At 34.0% G+C, this 25,904-nt stretch overlaps 1 protein-coding gene across 9 annotated transcripts in view; it reads right to left on the bottom strand.

Annotated features, from left to right (window-relative positions):
• Positions 1 to 25,904, bottom strand: part of LOC140060078 (ryanodine receptor 2-like) — an 82,396-nt gene that overhangs the window by 21,119 nt on the left and 35,373 nt on the right. For 4 of the 9 annotated variants that reach the window (XM_072106138.1, XM_072106144.1, XM_072106139.1 and 1 more), the window contains exons 24-77: positions 25,688 to 25,771; positions 25,155 to 25,314; positions 24,494 to 24,659; positions 24,161 to 24,245; positions 23,901 to 24,021; positions 23,670 to 23,766; positions 23,467 to 23,544; positions 23,301 to 23,359; positions 22,843 to 22,907; positions 21,897 to 22,001; positions 21,208 to 21,324; positions 20,973 to 21,088; positions 19,935 to 20,018; positions 19,167 to 19,761; positions 18,677 to 18,848; positions 18,320 to 18,406; positions 17,810 to 17,999; positions 17,436 to 17,517; positions 17,132 to 17,253; positions 16,902 to 16,977; positions 16,389 to 16,553; positions 15,739 to 15,888; positions 15,018 to 15,133; positions 14,662 to 14,819; positions 14,368 to 14,466; positions 13,403 to 13,634; positions 13,025 to 13,149; positions 12,543 to 12,691; positions 12,015 to 12,210; positions 11,747 to 11,882; positions 9,931 to 10,170; positions 9,511 to 9,718; positions 9,101 to 9,336; positions 8,683 to 8,855; positions 8,089 to 8,309; positions 7,884 to 7,974; positions 7,410 to 7,550; positions 6,773 to 6,936; positions 6,397 to 6,475; positions 6,096 to 6,185; positions 5,558 to 5,686; positions 5,233 to 5,310; positions 4,991 to 5,066; positions 4,658 to 4,781; positions 4,147 to 4,170; positions 3,384 to 3,511; positions 3,193 to 3,242; positions 2,861 to 2,985; positions 2,655 to 2,707; positions 2,470 to 2,530; positions 2,123 to 2,361; positions 1,611 to 1,692; positions 1,185 to 1,211; positions 297 to 445 (exon numbers count right to left, since the gene is read on the bottom strand). In XM_072106138.1, the coding sequence (XP_071962239.1) occupies positions 297 to 445; positions 1,185 to 1,211; positions 1,611 to 1,692; positions 2,123 to 2,361; positions 2,470 to 2,530; positions 2,655 to 2,707; positions 2,861 to 2,985; positions 3,193 to 3,242; positions 3,384 to 3,511; positions 4,147 to 4,170; positions 4,658 to 4,781; positions 4,991 to 5,066; positions 5,233 to 5,310; positions 5,558 to 5,686; positions 6,096 to 6,185; positions 6,397 to 6,475; positions 6,773 to 6,936; positions 7,410 to 7,550; positions 7,884 to 7,974; positions 8,089 to 8,309; positions 8,683 to 8,855; positions 9,101 to 9,336; positions 9,511 to 9,718; positions 9,931 to 10,170; positions 11,747 to 11,882; positions 12,015 to 12,210; positions 12,543 to 12,691; positions 13,025 to 13,149; positions 13,403 to 13,634; positions 14,368 to 14,466; positions 14,662 to 14,819; positions 15,018 to 15,133; positions 15,739 to 15,888; positions 16,389 to 16,553; positions 16,902 to 16,977; positions 17,132 to 17,253; positions 17,436 to 17,517; positions 17,810 to 17,999; positions 18,320 to 18,406; positions 18,677 to 18,848; positions 19,167 to 19,761; positions 19,935 to 20,018; positions 20,973 to 21,088; positions 21,208 to 21,324; positions 21,897 to 22,001; positions 22,843 to 22,907; positions 23,301 to 23,359; positions 23,467 to 23,544; positions 23,670 to 23,766; positions 23,901 to 24,021; positions 24,161 to 24,245; positions 24,494 to 24,659; positions 25,155 to 25,314; positions 25,688 to 25,771 (7,175 nt within the window). The remainder of the gene's footprint in view (positions 1 to 296; positions 446 to 1,184; positions 1,212 to 1,610; positions 1,693 to 2,122; positions 2,362 to 2,469; positions 2,531 to 2,654; positions 2,708 to 2,860; positions 2,986 to 3,192; positions 3,243 to 3,383; positions 3,512 to 4,146; positions 4,171 to 4,657; positions 4,782 to 4,990; positions 5,067 to 5,232; positions 5,311 to 5,557; positions 5,687 to 6,095; positions 6,186 to 6,396; positions 6,476 to 6,772; positions 6,937 to 7,409; positions 7,551 to 7,883; positions 7,975 to 8,088; positions 8,310 to 8,682; positions 8,856 to 9,100; positions 9,337 to 9,510; positions 9,719 to 9,930; positions 10,171 to 11,746; positions 11,883 to 12,014; positions 12,211 to 12,542; positions 12,692 to 13,024; positions 13,150 to 13,402; positions 13,635 to 14,367; positions 14,467 to 14,661; positions 14,820 to 15,017; positions 15,134 to 15,738; positions 15,889 to 16,388; positions 16,554 to 16,901; positions 16,978 to 17,131; positions 17,254 to 17,435; positions 17,518 to 17,809; positions 18,000 to 18,319; positions 18,407 to 18,676; positions 18,849 to 19,166; positions 19,762 to 19,934; positions 20,019 to 20,972; positions 21,089 to 21,207; positions 21,325 to 21,896; positions 22,002 to 22,842; positions 22,908 to 23,300; positions 23,360 to 23,466; positions 23,545 to 23,669; positions 23,767 to 23,900; positions 24,022 to 24,160; positions 24,246 to 24,493; positions 24,660 to 25,154; positions 25,315 to 25,687; positions 25,772 to 25,904) is intronic. The other 5 variants (XM_072106145.1, XM_072106142.1, XM_072106141.1 and 2 more) reach the window with 3 other exon arrangements.

The raw sequence follows: 25,904 nt of genomic DNA on the forward strand, positions 1-25,904 counted from the left end.
TACAGAAAAAATACTTAAAATGGACTTGAAATGGATTTTCTATTTTTTTTTTCATTTTACAATGATGTAGTAGAGAAATAGCTGAAATTTGCAAATTTAATTGTACATTAAACAAAACTTTAAGAGGTATATTCTTAAAAATACAATTAAAGAATCCTTTGGGATAAGCCCCTTTTGAAAATCCCAAAATTTGTCGGGTATCACTATATTCCTATTCCTCCCTGTTACAAAATGCTGTTTTTTGAAATATTTTTTAGAAAATGCATGTAATATTGCTAAAATGTATTTTTGTTTACCTGGCTCAGCAACACCCTTAGCGATGGCTCTCATCTCCTGTTGTCCTAGCACAGAGTTCCTATTATTCTTGTTCAGCTGTGGCTCAAGGAACGCTACTGGAAATGAACCAGCAATTGCTGCCAACAATTCTCCAATAGCAGGTCGATGACTGTAAAATAAAGTAAATAATTGAAACAATAATATAAACTTAATGTCAAAAGGAATTATGAGTATATTGAACTATATTATATTCTACATTCATTCTAGAATACTGCAAATATGGCTATGAAACAAGGACTTCTTCAGACTACAACAGCAGACTAGATGTTGGTAACTCAAACTACAGGGAATGTTATAGAAATAATAGAAAAGAAAAACTAATAAAAATGAAATAGATAATGAATACAATTCTATTACTGGATATATTACATTTAGATGGCTTTGTTTCTCAAACAGAGCATCAGAAGATCCATCCTGAACTACAGGAAGAATAAAGTGGTTTAGGTATTAGGAATTGAGAATGGAATGGCAACCTGAAAGTAATTATGAAGATATTTCATGGGCAGGGGTATGATTACTGATATAATGTAAGTTCTATCAGGGAAGATTGTAACTTCACTCTTCCTCCTGGTTCTGTACAGTTAATGTAAGATATCCAAAACATTTTGATTTTTGAAGGGTATATATTAAATTCTAAACAAACTATGAAATATCATGGCAACCCGTTTCAGCATATTTGTCATTAATACATTCACCTAATAAACTTTTCTAGAAATAATGACTAAATTAGGTAATCTATCCACACAACAAAAATCAGTAAAAATTCTATGCACTAGTGAATATAGTTAGTTTGGTCAGCTAAATGAAAGCTGTATTTTTTATTTATACCATTTATTTGATGTTGTTACCTTTTTATGCACATTCTTTCCTTCTCACTGTGGAACAATGATGCAAAAAAGCTTATATAATAATTGCAATTTATATTACTATATTTATCCTATCTATCTATATGTACTTTATGTTATACTTTAACTCCTCAATGAGACTTATGGGGCATAAGGCTGTGGTTCTCCAGTCTCCATACATCTATTGTCTGTGTCCAGTAAATGTGTCAGGCAAACCACTAACATGGTTAAATATCAATATTAAAGTAAGAAATTATATTGCTATACTATATCTACTGTACTGATGTATTCCATGTTTCCATGGTGACTACTACGGCATCATCTCTGCCTCTTGCTAGCATCCAAGTCTTTACAAACACTAACATGGTGTGGATATATTTATATGCATTTGTACGATTAATAAATAAATATAATTGGAAATAAACTAACTTGTTGGCAGCGGGATGTTTGGCTGCTCCAATAACAAATAGTGTCTTTATAACTTTGTAGCAAGCAACTTGTACTTGGTCAACTGAAGTCAAATAAAAAGAAAATGTCATACTTTTATTATTATCAAAGAGGTACACATAGATAGGTAGGAAATATTTAGATGTTGAATAGAAAAAGTAATTTAAATTCATCATTTGGTTTGAAATATTTTAGAGAGATACACTAATTTTCTTTCTTAAGTGCTAAATTACCAAAACTGGTCATATTGAGAGCTAAAGCTCTGTCTACACTATCAAACTTTATGTGAAAAAAATTTGATGAGCCCATATATGGACATGATGATGTCATATCACTACTATATTTAAGCATATCACTACTATATTTGGGCACATCACACTTTTTCACTAGTTTGATAGTGTAGACAGGCTTTACAAACACTATGTTTAACAGCAGTGTTTAATTAAAAGTTTAATATTTGCCCAGATGCAGAATTATACATAAATAACACATACGTAGTAACTCTTCACCAAACTTGAATTTCCCAATATGTTTGAAGAGACTTGTCAACATGGGCAGCAGTACCCCGGGCACGTACTTCATTATCAACCCTTCTTTGAAGTCTGGTGGTTTCACATGACTAAAGTAACCAGATTTAACATTCGCTTGTGTACTTTCTAAGTCGTCCGCCGCGTTGCAGAAGAAAACAAGAAGTGCGTTCTTTACTGAACCAGATCCATGCTTGGTGATTGATCTATAAAACAAATTTAATTATTAAACAGTCATTCATTTTATTTTCGAACAGAAATTTAATGTCAAATTAGCATAATGTAATCAGTAAGATTTAGAACTACTGTAATACCTTCCATCTATGGCAGTGGCTATCACTTCCAAACAACAGACTGTACAGTTTAGGTCTTGAGCTAAAAATAATTTACAAATAAAAAATGAAAAAATTAGGTAAGGTATTAAAAGAAGGCATTAATTTTGGTAAATAAAAGTGTTCAAGATTTACGTTTTTTTTTATTTCAACAGAAAATGAATTACCTTGAAAGAGGTTTATCTTCTGACGAACAAGATGAGATAATTTGCAGAACAAGCTGAAAAGAATTAAAAAGAAAGAGTAACAACAAAAACTGAAAATGTTTCAAAACTGATCAACTAAAACAACCAACTTAAAATATGTGAATTTAACTGAATTTATTTTCTATATTTTTTGTTCTCACAGCTTTCAATCAAATTTGCAAGATTACCTGGCAACCATTTCCTTTTCTCTGTGCGATGCACTTCCAAATCGACTTGCTTGCAATGAACTTGGACTGGATACAAAATAACAACAGTAGGCCTCAAAGTATTTCTCAATCAACGGAAGGACAACCTATGATAAAAACAAACATAAAAATAGATGGAAATTATGGTTTGGGGTGAAAGATTGCTTTAGGAAAATACTGTCGAGGAGAGTAACACAAACTTGTCTGCTAACCATTAATATGAAGAACAAAGATGATGCTAAAAAAATGATAATGATGATGGTAATTCTACAGTAATACAATTAGATAAACAATATATAATATTAAAAACATACCCTAACAAAAAATTTGTAACTTCTTTCTTCCATTTCTCGTTTCTTAAAACCTGAGAAAAAAATCAATTTTCAAGTCAACTTTAACTCGACATCTAAAAGGATTATTTCAATGTATTTCTTAGTCACAGTGTACACACTTCTCCATAATAAGTAATGATAAAATGGTGGATACTGACAAATGGTAGTCTTACCTGGTCGAAGGTTAGCCTGGGCCTTGTCAACATAGTGAATTAACTTCTCCAGAAGATTAAAAGCAAAGCGTTTCTCAATGGTGTTGCTGACATGCGACAGTCTGTCTTGTGAGTCCCCAGTGCCATTCCTAACAAAATAGTAAGTACACAGTAATCTACTACTCTACTGTAAAGCTCTGTCTACACTATCAAACTAGTGTGATGTGCCCAAATATGGCAGTGATATGACATCATCATGTCCATATATGGGCACATTTTTTTGTCACAAAAAGTTTGATAGTGTGGACAGAGCTTTAGAAAGGCTTGAATAGAGAAATAAAAGCAAACAATTCATAGTTAATCAAACTAGAAAATGTATCTAAATATAAGTCTATAACTTTCCATGACATTATTAGTGGTACTTTTCCATGCAATTCTTGAACATAAACATTACATTTCAGTTCTGAGTGTTCTACACTTAAGAGGTGCTGCTGTATCTCATTGTTAGCAAGATAAATATTCCACAAAAAAATAAGCACATTTATATAATAATCACAAGGATACAAAAACAAAACTAAATTGGAAATATAAAAATGGAAAACAGTGCAGGACAAGGTAGAGGATTTGGTTTATTAGTAAAGAACAACCAAACAAACACAAAGAAAAAGGAACGATTTTCAAAATTCAAGGAAGATATAATTGTCAAACATCTAGGGTGCAGAACTATAAAGTGTTAATGATCAGAAGTTGTTAATTGGTAATTATGTGCTGGTCTTTTAATTACCTCTCATTTTCATCTGCTTCTTTGCTACAGTAACAAAAAAGTGTTAAATTATAGTCATTTTGTATTAAAACATACTATATTTGGACAAATATCAACTGATATCGGTGTAATTAAATTATTTGAAAGGGGTTGGGTAGTCTAAGGAGGCATTTAATTCAATTTATTTCACATCTGTCATAGAGACATACAATCAAAATAGGAAAGGAAAATTAGGACACCTAGCGATCATAAAAAAAAGCTGGGTTCAATTCCCGATAAGAACACTTTCCAGTTCACTCAGCTGTAAAAGGACACCTGGTTGAAAAATACTATGGAGGACAACGCATCATGGAAAGGAACCGGTTATCTTACCACATAATACCGAGGCTTAGTAGAATAGGCTCCTAACACCTACTGTACGTACAGAACGAATACAAGATTTAGCTTTAAGGTAATGTACACTTTATGAAATGAGATAAATTTAAATATAATATTTCAATATTTATTACTTCATCAATATTATTTAATATACCTTTGTAATCTGTATCCATTCACTTGAAGAAATTTCAGAAGAGCTTGAGTCATTTGACGATCCTTCTTCTTCTCTGCATCTGTCAGAATGTCATACGGCACCAAAAGAGGATGGCAATCCCCACCTAAAACAAACAGTTTTAAATTAAAATTCTATCACAGATTTTAGTCATATTTGTTATTTAAAAAAATCACTCACTTTTATTTTACACAAATGCAAAAAAAAAATAGCTTATTCGTCTGTATAACAAAACAAACAAAAAAAGATCAAACATGTTTTATAAAATTTAATTTTTTTGGATTAATTGTTTTTAAATTAATTATCAGTTATTACCGGTTTTGTCCAGCGTCGATTTCGTCTTCTTTGCCCACAGATCATGAGCATTCTCTGCTAGTCTCTCAGCCATGTTCTGCAAAATAAAAAGAGGTGAAACGTTCACAATATTTCCAAAAAAACACAAGACGAAAAATAGATCAGAATAAAAAAGAATTACTTAAGTAAGGTGTTTATTTATTTCAGAGTTAAATTACTCTTTAAAAATAAGGTTAAATTTAAAAACTACTGTAAATCCTCACCTGCATATCCCTCGTCAGTGTGATGTTATTCATATCAATTGGCCGAGGATTATAGCCATGTGGAGATTCAACTACACCCTAGAGTAGAAGAATACATTATTTATATATTATTACACACCTGAATAGATTCTTTGATTGGAGGATTGTGGGTCACATGATATTCAATAGACATATCTATGTCTCCACCTCTTTAAATAGAGCAGTCAATCTTTCAAATATTCCCCACCATCCAACTCATAAACATTCATTATTTGTACATTATTTGTTCTGCTAGTTTTATATCAATTTAGCACATAGAAAACTTAAATCAATAATTCAAAATTACCAGACTTGTCTTGGAGAGCCTTCGTCGTAGTTGTGGATTCTGGTCGGAGCTGCTTCGTTCAATCGTCCAACCCCAAGCATGGATGGCCTTTAAGCTTTCCTTGATGGAACTCCTGTACAAGTCTTTCTCCTGAAATCAATTCAAGATTATTTTTAAAAGGTCACTCAAGATGTTTTTACTTACAATTAAACTAACTGGTCATATATTGTAGATTGGTTATATTTCAATTGTATTTTTACCAAGGAGGTAAAATTTCTTCAACTAATGTTTTACATTTTGTCTGAGTAGTTTTTTACTACCATATATCCTCTGGTATAACCATCGCCTTAAAACACAAAATTTCGGAGGTGGGGCTATACCCGGGAAAAAATGATTGGTATGCATTTCTTGTAAAAACTCATCTGAACTGGCTGGACATCCAGACCAAATGTCAATATTGAGACTATACCCTGGATTATATGTCGGTTTGTGAAATCAGACATAAAATAGGGGGTGGGATTAGAAATATTATGTTAACATATTTATTACAGTAATTTACCTGTGTAGTAAGATTGCGGTATGGTCTAAGCAAGGAATGATGTCGCATTGCAGGACTGTCTGTTTCATCATAAGTCCATCCATGTTCAAACTAAATTAAGAAAAAATAATTACCATCAATTGTTTTTTTTTTACTTCTAAAACTGTGCTACACTTAGGTAACTGGAGGTTATAGGTTTCTATGTACTGAGAATTTGGTATTGTGAAAGTATTTATGTATTTATTTATACTATCTATACAGCTGATATCTTTGTTATATCAATGTTGGCAAAAACAATGTTAAAATAGGTAAACAGTCAAACCTGTTCCAACGCCCATGTATCATGTAGGAATTCTGCAAATCTATCACGAAAGGATAGTAAACTTTCATTCAGATGAATTCTGAAAATGCAATAAAATAAAGATATATTTAAAATAATAATAAAATGGACAATCATCATGCATTTAGGACAAATACGGTCTTAATACAAAAATATATTAGAAAAATATTTGATTTGACAATAGAGAGCTTTTGACTGCGACGACCATAGGTTATGTTAATACCATTTGCACATGCAGGGACACAAACTCAGCTTTGACAGTTTTAGCAGATTCTAGGTCCACACAATACACAATGAATATGCAAAGGTTCTAGATCATCATAAATTGCAAGCTGTTATTCTTGTCTATTTTACTCACTTTGACGTGTCTACAGGGCAAGGCTGGTAAACCCCTTCAGCATCGATGTTTGATTCTCGTATCATGCTTTCGTCATGGTATGCCATTGAATAATCTGGTGGAAGAGCACTACCAATTGCAGTCAAGCATGGTAGTGCCTTATTGAACAACTCTGCATCATACTCCTGGAGAATAAGAACCAATAGCGCATGTTATTTAACTGCTAATACATCATATAAAACATATGGGTCCTCCTCATAGAGATCACATTATCTACTAGAGAAAATACTCATACATTAAAACAGGTCAAAAGTGCCCCCTCTAGTGGTCATGCACCACTACACATCTCTTTTGTTGTCTCCTAGTTGACTCTCTAGTAGTTTATTAGTATCTCTATGGACATTCTGAAAGTTGACATTTTTAAAGGGACGTAAACCGAAAAAAAATTTCTATGTATATATTGTATGCAAATGAAAATAAATGGAAATAATTTTCCACTGATAAATTAATGAATAAACCATCACCTATCACACACATATTAGCGTTAATTTTATCTGAGTACACATTAAAAGGACTACATCAAAAAAACATAAAGTACTGCATCATTTATTATTTGGGATCTTATTTTTGAATAACTAATAAAATTCCTGTAATTTACCCTATCTGCAAGGGCATCAAACAAGCCTGTGAATAACATCATAGTGAGCCGTTTCTCTTCATCATTGGCGGCGCCGTAACTACCCCAACCACCATGACTTCCATAGTAGTCAACACAGCGCTCATAATGCAACGTTAAAATCTACAAGACAAAGATATTTAGAATGGAGAATTGTTTTCTATTTCCACAACCAACTGATATTCTGCTAATAAATTAGTTAAAATAAAGTATGTAAATCTATGTAAACCGACATTGGAGTTTTCAATTTGTGACAAACTTGATTATAGAAATTACTGTAGTTACACCAACTAAATTTGCTAATATGGAAGCATTGAAATGTACTTTCTCACTCATTTGTTTAACAGTTCTAGTGGATTCTAGGATCAACAAGTGACACATGTGTAGGTTCTACATCTTTGCAATTTGAAAGCTCTCTATTCTGATACCAAGGCTGGATAAACAAGTTTATCTTACCTTCAAGGCAACATATGTATGTTCTAGTAATAATGGAACATCAACTGTCAGCTTTCGGAGTAGTCGCTGCATCATGGATGGCCGCAGACTCCTAAAAAAAAATAATTTATATATATACTTTTTATTGCTCTAGAGAAAGCAATTAATAAGCTAATACCCAAGGATGAAATATATTCCTAATAGTATGAAAGGGAAATGTACTTACCCTGTGAGAGCTACTAGAAAATCTGCAATGGTATCTCTCTGGCCTTTTGTGAGTGACCGACATTTGGACAGACGATAGACTGTGTTCATGGTGGAGTCCAGTAGCGAGATGTTGTGACCTGCATTCTCAAACATGTGAGCATGTCGGGTCAGCAGTGGTAGGACAGAGTTGCACAGGTAGCGGTTCAAGGCTAGAGCCATGTCATGGTCGTGAGTATTAGGCTAGCAACATAAATCAAAAATATAATGTAAAATTGACACACAAAAGCTTATACATTACATATATTACTAAGAGGAAGTGCACCTGATATAGTATGCAAATTAGAATATCATTTTCAGCACTATAGCTGTTTCCTGTTGTTGGTATGCTTTGAATGAAGTAGTACCCTACCATTTTATTCTTTATCATGACAATAGCAATTTATTGCTGTTTTACTTTATCGTTTTGATTTAGCTTTTTGCTTATTTTATTTTGCATAAGATCTCCATTGAGATCCAGCCACTGATACCCACAGCATTGATCTATGAAGTAGTAATAATTGTTATATACTGTTTAGAAATCCTTTATGATAAAGTTATTATTGTTGATACTTACAGTGTCCATAGTCATGGCAGCTCTTAAGTCTGGTAGAAAACCTACTTCAAGAAGTCTAAAGAACATCTCCTGGTCACTGATGCCATACACCCTCTCCATGAAAAGCAACATTGCTTCCTTGTGGGTTGGTGTCAAGCCTTTTAAATCTGCTCCTAATGGCTTTCCAAGTGTCTCTGAAAAAGTGGATTAACACAAAGCTGTAGTTTTAATAGTGGAGTAGTAGAGCTGTAGCTTGGTGGTTCTTGTCAAATGTGCTTGACTTCCAATCCCAAGATCTAGTGTTGTCATAGTGACAGGGTTGTCTCAAATAAAACTTACTGTTAGATGACTGTGTATGGTACAATATAATAGATAGAGTATGGTGCTTTACTTAATTACTTTTGGTTGCAATACAAAAAGCATAACATGGCAAACTTACCATCTTTCTTCTCATATACTTTGCTTGGTGATGGTAGATTGAACTTTAGTGAAAGAACGCCCTCTAGATCGTCAAGAGCGACTAAGCTTCTAAGGATGGCTCTCATTCTCTGTGACTCTGACTTGCCGTGGCTCAAGACCTGTTTATCTGGAGCACACCTTCCAAGGAGATCAATCAACATGGCGTAGAACGTTAGCACTGCACCGCCCATGTCAACGTCATCTTCATCTTCTGGCCTAAGAAAAATATAAAAAGTTTAATATAAATTTGATTGTATTGACTAGGGTAAAAACATGTTCACCGTTAATTCAAAACCAGGTCAACATGAGCCTAAATCAGAGAAACAAAATAATTGCCTAATATGTAGTGGAGCTGTAGCTTGGTGCAATTAAACACATCATACAACTTACACTGGTTCTGGGTTTTCCTCAGTAACAATCTTAGGCAGGCTCTGAACTCCTGGTGGGAAGGCCTCATCTAAATTCTCAGACATCTCAATAGCATCCTTCATAGCTGCTAGCAACCCTTTGCCTTCAGATCGTAAAGCTGGGCCTAGACATTCTGGATGGCGGATTAGTAGGCGCACCACAAGGTTGGCATTCTCTTCAACAGTTTCGCCTGTTTTCAAATTAACATCACAGCATTAGAACATGTATTACATTATTAAAGTTTTTGAATGGATAATGTAGATGTAGATGCTTCTAAGTCGGATCAAACCATAGTTTTTGCTAAGGTGAACATTTACTTACCACAGCCAAAACATTTAGGTCATTGCTATAAAATATACAAATCTTAAAAAACTACAATTTAAACAAGAAATAGAATCATACCATTAACCCATACAGCATGCTTCATAAAATCAAGATACCGTTCACCATCTAACGGATCCCATCCAATGTTCGGTTTCCCCAGTGACATCATTCTAGCGTTGTTCTTCACACCACACTTTGATAGATATTTGATGACTTTCTCTAAATGTTGTCCTCGCAAGGCGAGTGCAAGTTCATTGTTGTCCATCAGTGACGCAGCAGCTACATCAAGAGGACATGAACCTCTTAGGGATGGTAGAGCTTTAAAAGAAAAACAAAGTTTTAGAAAATGGACATTCATACAAGTTATAACTACAGTACATTAATACATTTTTTTTTCCAACAAAAATGTCCGGGTACTATATTATTCCTGTCCAAATAGTGTCTAATTTTTAACCGTTAATTATTTTTATCAAATTATAAAATTTACTATCTTATTAAATTTAAGAGAAGAAAATGAATACAAATCTTTATGTAATCTATCTGGAAAATTACCTGGTCTGTAGTTTTTTGGATACTGTGTATGTATTTTTAAACAATTATAATAATAATGAATTGCTTGTTTTCTTAATTATCTGTTTCATAATTCATAATAAATGGTATATAATTATTACTCTACCTTCATTCTACAACACTTCATGCACAATTTAATTTCATTATCATAAATATACATGCATAACATATCACTAGTTATGTCATAACTAACTATAACTTTTTGTCACAATTTATAACAAAAATGGGTAAGTATAAAAACATTCAAAACCTCAACAAATGCTTGTTTTTGCATTTTGTTTAATTTTTTTAGAACCCTAACCCCATGTTTAGGGGACACTTTCCAGTAAAATAAACGAGGGGAAATATAATGTTTTGATACTTGGGTATTGAAGGTGTCCCTTTATCAGGTGTTCGACTGTATCTAAATCATTTTACTATGGTTTTATATGTGATTTTCATACTTACAAAGGCCCATGTAACCGTGAGATAGAAGGTAGCCGAGGTTATCAAACATAGATTTCTGGTTCTGCGTGCTAGTACGACAAAAATAGCAGAGGAATCTACAACAGCCAGCAGTCAGATCACGAGAAAACCCGACCTAAGACACATCAAACGCATGCAAACAAAAAGGCAAAAAAGGTTAAAGGTCATGCTCTAAGGTTAAAGGAATACAGTATTCATATTAAAATGTAAATTTTGAATAGACAAGGAAAAGTGGTAGGTGTTTTATATTTTAAATTATGCTTCATAATAGTATTTGATTACCGATACAATAATATATATGCGAACCCTAACCCCATGGGAATCAATGGCTTATACATTTATTTTAAAACTTGTCATCGACCTTAAATTCAGTAAACCCACTTTAAAACACTCCCTAACTTGTTGAAATAAAGAAAGAGAAGACACAGTTTGTTTTTAAACAAACTCACATGTTAAAAGAATACTATAAATAACTTGATTAAAAAAAGTTTTATAAAATAAAATATACTGTACTAATAGAAATAATACTAAACATTGTTAATAAAAACGGGTACCAAAGTTAATTTAAACACTGCACTTGTAAAAACAAAATACTGTATCCAAAACCGTAAGATTATTCTGCAATATTTACTGTACACTCAGTAAGAGACTGTAATCTTGATATTAACCAAGCAAAACTATTTACGCCTGTCTTAATTGTACTTTACCAAAGTAACTGTTTAACAGAACCAATTTTAAACTAAAAAGCACACACTCTATAAATTTAGTAATAAAAACACTCCTCAGAAATCAATCACACTGTAATAAGGATATAGCAAGTGCATTATGGCTGTGCATTAGCAGCCGTGTGACCACTTACAAAGTCCAATATAACTAATGTCAAGAAGATAGTCTAGGCCCCCAAACAGAGCAATCTGGCACTGCATCGCTATGCGGCAGAAGTAGCTTAGGAACCTGGAACAGGCAGCTATAACCTCATGGTTAAAATTCATGTCCTTTTGAAAAAATCATTCAAATTTTATATATTAATATTTTCTTTTTTTTAGAAATCAATATGGCACTTTAAAGATTACTTTAATTAAATTTAATTAAGAACTTAGGGTCTCATTGCATAGAACAAATATTACCTGTGATTTTGTGGTGCTGGCCATACCACTTAGCTGGTTGCCTTGGTTGGACGTGTTCATGTCACCACTACTTAGTTGGACAGAAGTCTGGTGCTTCTCCAAAACATTCACCATAACGTTCATGACTGTCTCGTGTACGGACAGCGCCCTCATTAAATCAGGATGTTGGTAGAATACTTTATTGTCGGTCATCTCCCTAAAAGTACAACAAAATTGATCCAATTAAGCAAACCTAAGAGAATCAAGGGTATGATAAATAGTTATGGTTTTATAGGTCTCCAGAATGAGACGCCATGAGTTTGCCAGATAATCTTATGCCTTGTACTTCAGATGGGACATTAAGTTGGTGATCAAATACAGTTAGAGAACAATATCTAGTGCTTGAGATACATGATTGTTTAGGAGTCTCCATACGGCATATGTTTGCAATGCTATCTTCTATGTCTTTACTATTAGCCACTACTTGCCTTGTCCTTCAAATGGGACATTAAGCTGCTGGTACAAATTAGAACTAAATATTAAACAAACCATAAATGTTTAATGAGAGCCTCTTCCTCTACTTGTCCCATCTGAATGGTCAGCAATGACCGAATGTGACCTAATGATGTCAAGAGGCTTACAATGCCATCCCTCTGATCACTACTCACAACATATGTCTTGTACAAAGCTTTACACAACTGCAAAAGAAAACAATATAAGAATAATTATTGTACAGGCAACTCTTCTCAAGCCAATATTTTAAATCGTTTAAAAGTTGATTTACTATTCAAAACGCAATTTCAAAACCATGCTTTGTGAAACAGCAAAATAGTGTCTAAAAAAGTTATGGCAGATCCTGTACAACTATGACTCATCCTAAAAAACTAAATCCAACAAATATGGTAGCCTGGAAAAGATTTGGTAGACTCTAAACAACTATGAATTACCCCAAACAACTATGGCTGGCATTGGCAAACTTTGAAAGAATCAGAATAACATTTAATAAAATTAAATTGCAATCACTTAGTTACCTCTCCGACTCCATCATATTGCCGATACATCAGTCTGAACATTTCTCTGACAAGAATTGGATCTTCTATATGCTGCTCTTGGGCCCAGTTGACCATAGTTCCAGAGATTAAGAATGATAGCGAGTCTTTAAAAAATATTAATAGTATTACAGACAAAAGAATGAAATAAAATGATATTTCAAATCAATAGGTCAAATAAAGCTCCTTCGACACTATCAAACTTTATGTGACAAAAAAAATGTGATGTGCCCATATATGGGTATGATGATGTCATATTTAGGGATATCACTACCATAATTGGACACATCACACTAGTTTGACAGTGTAGACAGAGCTTAAGAATACATACAAATAATAGAAAGAGAGAACTTGACTAACCTCCAGAGAATTTGTCTGTTTGTTTATCTTCTGCCTCTTTCTTAGTTCCTTTCAACCACTGCAGGAATTGGCCAATCCATGAGATCTCATCACTGTCTGCTTCTTTCTCCTCGTGCACTCCACAATGTGAAATCAAGTTGTCATGGAACGCTGTCAGAACCTCTCGGAGGTCATCCCGACACGGGCATATGCTAAGTTCTTCTTCAGTTTTAAAGCTCAGAAGCATTCTCATCTGTGAAAATAAAAATATAAAAGAGGTTAGTACTAACAGGCACGAATGTGCGATACTCGGGTACAGCAAAAGAAGCTGTAATGACGTCATAAGTTTTTTTTAGTTTTTTTAGTTATATTACAGTGTAAAATAAGTCAAGCAGTTTGAGGATTTCAAATATTTAATCAACCAGTGGTATGGCATTATGGTAAGAAAATAGGTCTAGTATGCAAGAGGAATGGGTTCGTTTAACTGTATTGCCTCATTCTTCAGATGAAACGTAAAGCCATTGGTCCAGTACAATGCACATATGAAAGGTGAAGAGCTTGGTACTAACAGGCACGAATGTGCGATACTCGGGTACAGCAAAAGAAGCTGTAATGACGTCATAAGACGGGATGTGACTCCACATACACATCAATCACCTCGCTACCAAATACGGCTATACGGTACCATCTTTGAGACGTCATATGGCTGCATCCAGTTTGAAATTAAAAAATCAGGCTCTATAGCTTTGAGGTAGTATAGTGTAGTATATTCATGCAAAATAAGGGAGGAGTAGTACTTTATAAATCGCACTTTTTACTCAATAGTGTCGAATGGAAGAGGAGAAGATAAGAGAGTCCTAGACTTGGGGTACCCCAAGTAAAAAGTAGGGGATCATCTCTCAGTGTGCTTATTATAGTAAGAGCTGCACGGTGACATCCTTAGTCTTTAGAATGTCATATGTTCAAATCAATTGATATATACTCACTTGCTCAATTGGAGTTGATCTGAATTCTTTGGTTTTCTTTGCTGTAACGATGGGAGGTAGGTCAGCTGACTGCACTTCTTCGAACCTCCTCTCTTGATCCTGAAAACAATTTTATAGTTAGTAATACATATAATGAAAAATTAAACTAAATAATTCACAAGAAAGAACACCTCTAAATAATAATGATATTTATTTGTCCACCTATTAATTTTATTGAAACAGGAGTTTTCAAATTGAATATACACTCACACATATACATAAATTAAAAAAACAAAAAAATTCAAAATTACTTACTGCCTGACATTCCGCAACAAAGTCGTCAGAAAAGTTTACGATGGCTTCAACCCGGTGGCGCAACTGACTGTCGCACAGGTGTTGCAAGAGATAGCACATCTCCAGCTTCACTGGTTCATCAAGATGCATCTGAAGAAGACCAATGTGTGTGCTGACACCTGTAGGAAACATGCATATTAGAAATATAAATGTTTTAATATAGTACTAGTACCTGAATGTATGAGCTAAACATGCATGATAGATATTGGTAGGCCTGCAGGGGGACATAATTCTGCAAATGTAAAACATGTACTATAACCTTATACTACATGTATCGTTGTGACCAAGAATATGCGAATATGAGACGTTGGTCTTACCTTGCATATAAGAATCATCAAAGGTCGTGGGATCAATCAAGATAAGTAACTGCTTCAAATCGTCATCATCAATCTCTCCCATTACCAGTAAACCATCACATAGCCTTAACAATGGCCTAAAATAAATGTGTCACTAAAAAATTGGCAAAAGTTTTCAGAATAAAAATGAATGAATTCATAAATCTAAAAGATAAGGGTCTAGGATATTGATAATGGGTTTGTAATACCTGCTTTTGAAATGGATTACTGAAATCTTTCCTGTGTTAAGTCTTGTTATTTGTTATTGGAGTGAGTGAGTGGCCGAGCGGTTAAGACAGTGGAACCGTAATTACGTAGCCATAACATCGGCAGGGGTTCGAGGCTCACTCACTCCATGGTTCTGGTGGTAGAACGAGTCTTCTCGGATAAGGACTATAAACCGTAGGTCCAGTGTACACATCTAGCTCGTGTGCACTTTAAAGAACCTAGTACATCTTTCGAGACGAGTAGGGGGTTACCCCGGTGTATTAGTACATCATAGCCACTAATCACCAACTGGGCCCTCTGGGAGACCCAGAGGTTACCCAGTATAAATATAAATTTCAATTCAATTTCAATCAACAATTCAGACAATATTTCTATAGGTATAGCACTGTATAGTTATCTTTGATCACCTGAAATTCTATATTCAGAAATTGTTCATTTGAGAGGTTAAAAACAAAAGGTTAAAATATGTACTTACACAAACAGATTATTATAGCTGCCACCAATAGGGTCCCTAGATTGCGCAGTACCATGTGAGACCGACTCGGTGAGGCATTGTATAACGTGCTTCTTTAGCAAAGATCTGTTGAATTGTGGTGGACACATCTCCTTGTTCATTGTTTCTGGTCTGTTGAAAATCAAAGTACATGAATTACTGCATTTAAGTAAAGTATGCACAGAACATGTAAAATAAGATGAAAATATATATTGTTTGAATGTTTGCAAGGTGAAATCAATATGTTGATATACTGTTTGCAGTACACTAGGTAGTATAGTATATCAATATACTTTGATCATCCTCAATTCTCCCTCCTGATGACGATCAAAGTATATTGATCGGAATTGACCAATCAAAAGTGATGGATTATTCAAACTGTTCCTTGTAATTGGCTAATTCACTTACATGTTGAGGCTCACATTCTTGCGTTACACCCTAGTGTGAACAAAGCTATAGCGTGTCAGTACAGCTAACTACTGCACGCTCCCCTCTATCCATGAGAGTGGGAAGTAATTGTTTTTAAAAGACAGTTTAATTAAATATCAAGGTAACTTTAACCAAACTCTTTAAATCTAGCTTTCAATTTGAAATTGCTATTATATATTACTAGGCCTACTTTAAAGACTTACTCGTCCTCATCATATGCTGATTGTGTAGGCCTGATTGAGATGTTGTGAGTGGCACTCAATGCCTTCTTGATTGAATGGCTCTTAGTACCATCGTCAGTCGCATCTGGCTCATACGCTCTGCCATCAACTCTTAGCGGGATAATAAACTCATCTTGGGTCATTTTCCTTTTTTTTTTAAATAAACAATTATTATTAAAGATACTTTTTTGCGAACATTACGATAATTTTATCAGGTGAAAATGTCCAACAAAATAATGTAATATCATCAATTTATTGGACATTTCCTGATATACTAGAAAATGGAATATCTGAATGAAGACTATGAGAAAAGATTGTTTACTTAAATATACAGTAGAGCCCGTTTAGGTCCTTTAAAGTGTCCTCTGAAAAGGGGTTAGCTGTAGTGTTAAAATGTATGTTTATCCTTGTTTGTTTCACAGGAAAGTGTTCTGTTAAAGAGGGTGTTCCCTGAATAGAGGTGTCCTAGAGGGATTTTACTGTACTAATTATTACCTTGCATTGCACAGTGTTTCCAAATGTACAGAGATAAGCAAGTCATGGTAACCCATTCGTAGTGGTCCACACATATCTATAAATATATAAAATTATTATATTATAGAAGAAATAACACAATATCAATTTAAAAACAGAATTCCTTTGAATGATGAAGGAGTTTCATAAAACATATACATTTAATTGTTCTTTACACAATTCTTATGAAATGAATATTAATCAAAACTTACAAGAGCACTGTATGCAGTACATAAGTTGATTCTGATCAACATGCTCACACAGAGCATGTGCAACAGAGTGGTTACCATGGGAACAAACAGCTCTGTATAGTTGCAATGTCTTTGTATGGAATCTAAAAAACAAATAATTAAACACTGTTAATATATATATATATATTTCCACTGAGGTTGTTTTTAAAATTTTAAATCATAATTGGGTATGCCTGTTAAAATGTATAATTAAAGTCAACTTCCCGCCGACAAACCATACAATTGCTGTCTCTGACAGATAAAATTTTAAATTCGATGTACATACCGTAGAAGATTTTCATGTTCAATCAACTCCAAGATGTCTAAGCTTCGATTTTCCTCTGGGATGTGAACTGCCAACCAGGGAACTACAAACACAAATAAAAGATAGTTCATTCCTTATATAGACATCATTTCATCAAACTTCAAAACTTGCTAGTGTACTAAGCTTAATGTTTTTATTGAGAATTGGAACTTTATGAATCCTCTTGTATCTTTATGTTTGAATGTCGTCTGTATTTTTTTTAATTGTTTTTAAGAGGGCCTCTTCAAGTCAGCTGTACTGCTGTAGAAAGCTGTTAGAGCTACCTTTGTAAAATAAAGTTGAATAAATAAATAATAAATATTATCATAACCAAATTACAAATAGTGCTAACTTACCAGATTCACTCAGTGAGACAATCCATCCTGTACTCTCTGACTGCTTCTTAGTTTCTACGTCGGGAACCTTGTTAGGAACCCGGGCCCACGAGAAAGACTGCATTGCTTGAACGTTGACCCTCGAGGGGCACTGCGCAACCATGTTTCCTGATTCTCCTTTGAACCAGCTGGCAGATAAAGGAAGACAGTTCTAGAAAAAAAAAGAGAAACATATGGAACTATGGGAAAAACATCACTAGCAAATATGAGACTTGTGAGGGCGTGTGGTGCAGTATGTTGGACGTTAGACTACTGATCGTGAGATGCTGGGTTCAAATCCAACGCTTGACGCATTGTTTGTGTTCTTAGGAAAAACACTTTACTTACTCTGCCTCTCTCCACCCAGGTGTATAAATGGGTACCTGGTAAAGTCAAGACACAACTAGCTGCATTATGGGAGTATTTTTTCATACATAATGATATCAAAAAATGTCCAGGGTAATAACATATTATTTGATACATGTCTCTCACCTTTGACCTTCCCAATTCAAACTGCAGCATTTCATTTGTACTTGGAGCAACAACCACTGCTGGGTACAGTCTCGTGTTTGATTCAACCTTATAAGATAAGAAGATAATTTTATTTTTCCTTAAGTCAAAAAATACAAGGAAATTTGATTTTATTATATATAAAATAGTGAGTGGGCCAGTCTAAACTCGAAACAAAGATACAATAACAACAACTAAACTCAACCATTAATATAACCAACCATTCAAGAGCCGATCTCAAATCTGAATTTTGACGCAAATTAATGAGCAATGCAAGTCATAGGCTACCTCACAAAATAAAAGCTACTTCGCAGTAAACAATTATCCTTAAATCCATACCTGGTATTTACAACCAATATCCCTGCCATTCACTGTGAATGACAACTCTCCACTTGACACATCAATGGCACACCTAACTGTCACTCCAGTTGCCATTCTCCGATTGTCCGTACTGCCTGCAAGGTCTAAGAAGTTACCCACAACTATCATATAGCAGTCTCGTCGCTTAACACTAAAAAGACAAATGTAAAACCAGTGTTTATACAAACTTCTCTAGCGTCAATATAACATGAAATCTTGTCCAGTTTTAGTGTGAACAATATTGTAAAAAATGGACAATATGGTTCACATTAAATACAGTCCTAATAACAGACTCTCTGAAAATCAGAAACTCTCCCAAACCAGACTTTCCTTGCGGTCCAAAAATTCCAAAATACTTTTTTACCATCAAAAACATATTCCGAATACCAGACTTTCCGGACAACCACACATATTAGGTCAGCCCAAAGGTGTCTGGTATTGGGAGAGTTGACTGTACATCAGCTATTACCTTTCTTGAACAACTCCTGTTTCGCCCAATGTGTTTACACGCACTTCTCTGGTGTCGACGTGATTAAACTTTTCCGACATGAAATGAAAGTTTGGTGTGACCCATCCTACGTGCACGTCTCCCGGTTCTTGACCCGGTAATATCCGTACCGCAAATGAATATCGTTTAACATTAGCCATATCAATTGAGTCAACTTCACTGATGTCCGACAGTATTTCCACTGACCGATCAAAACTGCTGCCCATGGAATTTATTTTGGAAAGTTTTGGGCGAGCTGGTGCATCTGTGCTCGTTGAACTTATACTTGCTGGAGATGGAAGATCCGATAGGGAATCATCCGGGCTTTTCGAACGTTTCGTTTTTCTTCCAGATGGAGACTTGCTTCGGTTTCGACGTTCAACCGAATGATCTTCGCTCAAGCTTTTTGTAAACTTACTACGTCGACTTTTAACAGTTAAACTTTCGTCTTTTGAGTTCTCAGCGTCTGTTGATGTTGCTCTAACAAATGGGATCTTGCGACTGAATCCTAGCGTTTTCTTTTTATCTTTGTCTGTGCCATTTGTCTTTGTGCCTGTTTCAGAGTCACTATCTGCTTCTGTATAAAAACATACATACAAACATGTTATAAAAAAGTGTTACCTTAAATAAGATGTATACATACAACTGCAGGCTGTGGTTTTAGTAGTAAAATGTTAAAAACAGTGGCCATTGCTCAAATCGTGTAAAACATCACAACTTAAATAGTGCAAATACATGCGTTAAACTCACTTTTTTTCCTTTTAAATCCTGTTGCTAGGCGATTATATTCATAATCAGAATCACTTTCAACTGTGTTACTATGGTAACCATTCACTACAATGTGTAAGAAACATAGGCAATACAAAGTTTAGTTTTAAAAAAGAAGTGCACTAATGTAATAACTCTACATTTGACTTAGTAAATAACAAATACATCACACTAACTATTGGTCTTTTTAATTAAAACGCTAATATTAATACAATGACTGAAAAATTAATAACTGTTTTAAAATATTCATGGATGGTTGTTTTATTACAAAGTTGAATAATAATAATAATAATAATCAGATGTCTGCCATTATCGATTATTGATTATCTCTCTTATTAATAAAGTTAGGTTTCTATGTGTTTCTAAAAGGAAATAAAGTATGGTTGAGAATTTCATTTATGCTGCATCTGTCTTCTGGAGAATGCTAAGCACAAACCTAACTTCACTAGTGTTCATTTGCCAACAAACATAGAAATGATGATTTTTGATGACAATAGTAATTTATTACCTCCGCCAAGGAGGTTATGTTTTCACCCCTGTATGTTTGTGTGTGTGTTTGTGTGTGTGTGTCTGTCTGGAGGCCACAGTTTTTATCCGATTCTCACCAAATTTGGCAACAATGATCTGACACATCATATAATTGTGGTTAAATTTTGAAGGGTCAGGGTCAAAGATCAAGGTCCACAAAAAAAAAAAAAAAATAAATAAAAAAATAATAAAAAAAAAAAAAACCTCAGTGGGACTTGAACCAGCGATCTCAACTGTGAGAGGTTGGATACATAACCATTACAACACACTGTCATCCACAACTTTGTAGTGTGCAGTTAACATATTTACACTTAGAATTAATAAAAAAAAAAAAAAAAAAAAAATATTCAGGGGCCATTTTATGTAGGGGAATTTTACAGTAGGCGGAGGTTTGTACTCTCGGAGTACCCTCTAGTTATTTATATTACAATTCTGTAATAATTATGTAAAAATAGGATACATAATATTTGAATGTGGTAATTAATTATTCACCTTTAGGGTCCTCATTTGAATAATCAGTACCAGCTGATTCAAAGCTTCCACTAGCCTGGTTCATCCAGCCTTTCTTACGTTGCATTGAAGGCACTGGAATGGACACTGCTAACTCTCTGTAAAACAAGGCACAGTAGAATCTTTATCAAGAGGACCCAACAAAGTGTCCCCATAATAGGGGTGTCCACTGAATAGATGTTAGCAATGGTTATAATAATAATTGTACTATACTTACCCAGAAGAAGAGTCCTGACATTCGATTGGCATACTCAGACGAATAAATTCACAAGGTGGATGCTCCATTGAGCCGGAATTTTTGTAAGCCACTTTCAAGCAGGGTGGTCCTTCGACACTATGGTGTAAAAAGTTTTTAAGCAATTTAAATGAATTGAAATAGTATACAAATAATGAATGTTTATGAGTGCAATGGTACAAATAATGGCACGAGGTGAATGATGAAAGGTTATATCAACGAGGCAAAGCCGAGTTGATATAACCTTTCATCATTCACCAAGTGCCATTATTTGTACCATTACACGAATACAAAACATTCATTATTTGTTTTATATAACATCTAAATAAATTCTAGTTATGTTTCAAAAAGTACTATTTAACGATCGTTGAATAGTGCGTACTATTGCACGCCATGTGACCCACATTCGTCCAATCAAATGACAGGAATTTATATAGGTGTTATATAATAAAAACTAACTGATGAAGTAACAACTAAAATATTGAATCACAATCCACTGTTCTAAATTTACTTTTCTTAGTTATCCCAAATATGGGGACACCTTGCAAAACCCAACAAAGTTTCCCATTAATAATGGCCAGAACTAGGAGCGAGTGAGCCTCGAGTTCTTGCCAATGTTATGGCTAAGTAATTACGGTTTCGTTGTCTTAACCGCTCTGCGATTCACTCACCTAGCTGGTATTGTTTTGACGGCAAGCCTATCATGGTCTTCTGCAATTGGTAAGAACACAGGTTGGCTCTTGGAGTACCACAGTGGCAAGTCCTTTTTCATGTTTCTTTAAAAAACAAATTATATTTTTAAAACAAATTACAGTAATATTTAAAAAACGTTTTTACTACATTATGGAATAAATAGAAAAAGATGTATTTCAGTTCTATAATGATATCATCACAAAAAATATACTTCACATATAAATTATGAAAAAGCTTTTTATTTACATTCCATGAATATTAACCATATATCAAGTATGGTATATTATTCTTTAAGAACAACATTTAAAACAATAATTTATGAGAGAAAGTAAAAAAACCTCACAAATATGACAAAATATAATATGCAAATTTATTACAAAATTAATACTCATTCAAATATAAACTTTAAATAATCATGCATATTGATGCCGAGCTTATTGTGCCACAAAACAGTGATAGTTCTTATAAAGAAAAAAGCTAGAAAAAAGTTGACATCAATATTTTGTTTATGATTGTTTTGAAGAGCATAGAAAATACATTAAAAGTTGTATTGATGCATGTGACTATGTTAACCTACCCAAACGCATACCCAATCCATCTGAACGTGAGCATATAAGGTAAAGAAAACTGAAACTTATTTAACAAATTGCTTAAAAACTTTCTCAACACACAATAAACTAAAACATCTGATGACGTCCTGTGCAAAATGCTGTCACCTACTAGTTCCTTATAAAATGTATTTTTTTAAATGAATGCTTCCAGGAAATAACAAAGTATCCCTTTAAAAGGTATGTCCCCTGAATAAGGGTTGGCCATAATGTTAAAATATATACTGTATTACCATTCTTTTCACAGGAATGTGCCTAAATAAGTGTCCCTACTGTTATAATATATTAAATTTGCATATTAAAATTATATACTTACACGCAGAAGGGTTCATATCCCTCCTGTAATCCACATACAGTAAAATATTGCAATGCATTCAAATCCTGCAAAACATAATCAGTGTATTCATAAATTCAGATAAATGTCTATAATGTTCTCTAATCTGTGTATTGCTGGTTCTAAGATGTTTTTCCATAAAAGACAAATAAAAACAATTTAATTATTGTATTCAGTTGAACATAGCTCTTTCTACACTATCAAACTTTATGTGAAAAAAAATGTGATGTGCCCATATATGGACATGATGTCGTCATATCACTACCATAATTGGGCATATCACTACCATATATAAGCACATCACACCTCTTTTGTTTTTTTGATAGTGAGCTTACGAAGTAATCAATAAAACCTGTGGGTAAAGTAGTGTACTTTAATAAATGTAATATTTAATATCCAAGAAAATGCTTGATAAAGAATTAGGTTTGAAAATGTCTTACTTGTCCGAAATGTAGTTTAGCCTCCTCACCCGGTGCCATACTCCATACTGGTATAAAACCTGTAGAAAAAACAGAAACATTGTTTTCATTTCTTAAAAAAAAAATCTACTAACTACTACAATTATACAGACCAATAAAATGATTAGACATAGATATAATTACATACCTTCTTCTACTTCAATGTCTCTGTATGCCATTTCAGATCCTGAGGAGTCTGACATCAGTTCTCCGTTAAGTGTAAAGCCTAAAAACAATCACATATTTCATTATATTTATTCATTATATATTTATTACGAAACAAATGTTGTGGCCATTGTTCAATTGTATTATGCATGCAGACAAACAAGGCTTGGGTTTTCTTGTACTTACTTATTGAGAAGTTGACAAGGTCAAGTAAGCAGCCAATAACATCACCCACTTTCCAGGTCTTTCCAAAGTGTTCTGAGCCCTCGTTCCATTTTCTAGCCTATGATAAAAAGAACCAAAATAGTAACATTTAAATAATGGTAGCTGTGTAATGATGGAAACGAAAGAGGTGTAACGATGATGAAAACAAATAAAAGCATAAAGAAAATAGAAAAACAATGTTCATGTATTTACAAGAAATCCGTCAAAGACATAAGCTTTGCCGTCCACACCAAGAGAAACTCCAGGGTCAATTGAAGGTCGTGCCCAACCTACGTTCATCTTCCCACCAGTAAGAACCTCAAACTCGTAATACCTATAATTACAAACAATATAAATGATATGTTGGTACAACGTATTATAATATAAATTCATCTTGTATAATGTTCCTAAAATCATGACATAATAAGCACAAATTTACAAAAGAGTATAAGAACATAAAATACCAAAATTACCATTTTCCAGTTGTAACTACGTAGCTTTTTTCTGAACGGAAAACTCTGTATTTCAGATTTTTATCTGCCATTTCCAGCGTAAGACCTAACATACAACAATATTTTAAGAATAAATCTTTTAATAAAAATAAATAATTGTGATGTTATAGTCACACTAGGGAACAATCTATGTTAAGAGAGAATAAAATGGACAAATAAGAAGCTTGTTGGAAAATGCTATATTGCCAGCCCATGAGCAAACCCATAACAATATTTAAATACTATTAATAATAAGTCACATGAGTTAATGTACATATTTTTTATATAAAAGACCAGATTTTAATAGTACAATACCTCGATATCCAATATCAAGATTTTCATTTGGTGGAGGTTCCAAGGTGTAACCAAACGCTATGATAGATTTGACGGTCTCAGCTGCTGATGACCAGTTCATTTTTTTAGCTTCATCATTGAGTTCATTGTAGGGTATCAAAAGAGGATTCCTTTTGAAGGTACCATCCTAAAAATAGAAATGAGTAAAATTATTAGAATCACTTAAGCTGTCTCTACTATCAAACTTTATGTGACAAAAAATGTGATGTGATGATGTCATATCATTACTATATTTGGGCATATAACTACCATATTTGAGTACATCACACTTTTTTTTGTCACTTAAAGTTTGATAGTGTAGACAAGGCTTGAGATGATCAAATACATTCACTATAAAAGAGCCACAAAAGAACAGAATCACCCTTGGTCAGGGGCAGCAGGCACTATTTCTCAAGGGCAGAAATCAGAGATTCTTACTAACTCGCTGTGCTACTGGTATAGCTTAGAAGCAGCAGGTATCACTTGTATGAACTACAAGCACCAATTGTCTGTCTGGAAACTTTTAGGAGTATGCATCATAGTACAATGTTCCTAAGTGGGCAAATTGTACCAGAGATATTGAGTGAGGGGAGGGGAGGGGATTACATATTATTATCATTATTATCCAAATAGTTAGGCCTACCTCTGATAGGCCATATGTCCAGCCTTGTTCAATCCTCTCCTTTGCCCAGACATTATGTGAATTCTCTGCCAGTAGATCCACTAGCCTCTCCAACATTGGGTTGAGAATGATGGATGAGAGATTAAAGGGGGCAGGCTTGTATCCATTTGGCATGATGTAGCTGAAAACAGAACAAATACCAATAACATTCATAACTCATTTGATTTAAATAATGATAGAACAAGACTCCCTGTACATTAAGTTTAGAAATTCCCCAGTGTGAAAAACATGAAGTCAAGTATGCGGCCAGTATCTAGATTCTTGAAGCCTTAAGGCCAATTTACACAGACGAGCGGTAACGGTAATAAAAATATAGATGTTATTCCTTATGACCATTTACACACAACGCGGAGCGGACAGTCAGTTTCTGTTCAGATTTTATGTAGGACAAGCTACGCTGTTTTCAGGTTACCATTACCGCTTGTCTGTGTAAATTTGCCTTTATGGGTTATTCATGTGATACTTAGGGATGCAAGTAAAGCACTATTACTTACTTTAGTGGCAATCTTAGCTTATGCAAGTTCTTTTTAGAGGCATCTTCATCAACTCCGATATGGTAATGGAGAGCCAATAGTGTCCTAGGAAAAAATGTAACAAATTATAAAACATCAATATGATGAATGTGACCAGCCAAACCAGGACCCCATTTTAAAAGTGGAGATGTAACTTGGTGGTATCAGCAGTTTTGTTCATAAGTACCAAACAAATAGT

The sequence above is a fragment of the Antedon mediterranea genome, chromosome 10 (genome assembly GCF_964355755.1).
Source record: "Antedon mediterranea chromosome 10, ecAntMedi1.1, whole genome shotgun sequence".
Taxonomy (NCBI): Eukaryota; Metazoa; Echinodermata; class Crinoidea; order Comatulida; family Antedonidae; genus Antedon; species Antedon mediterranea.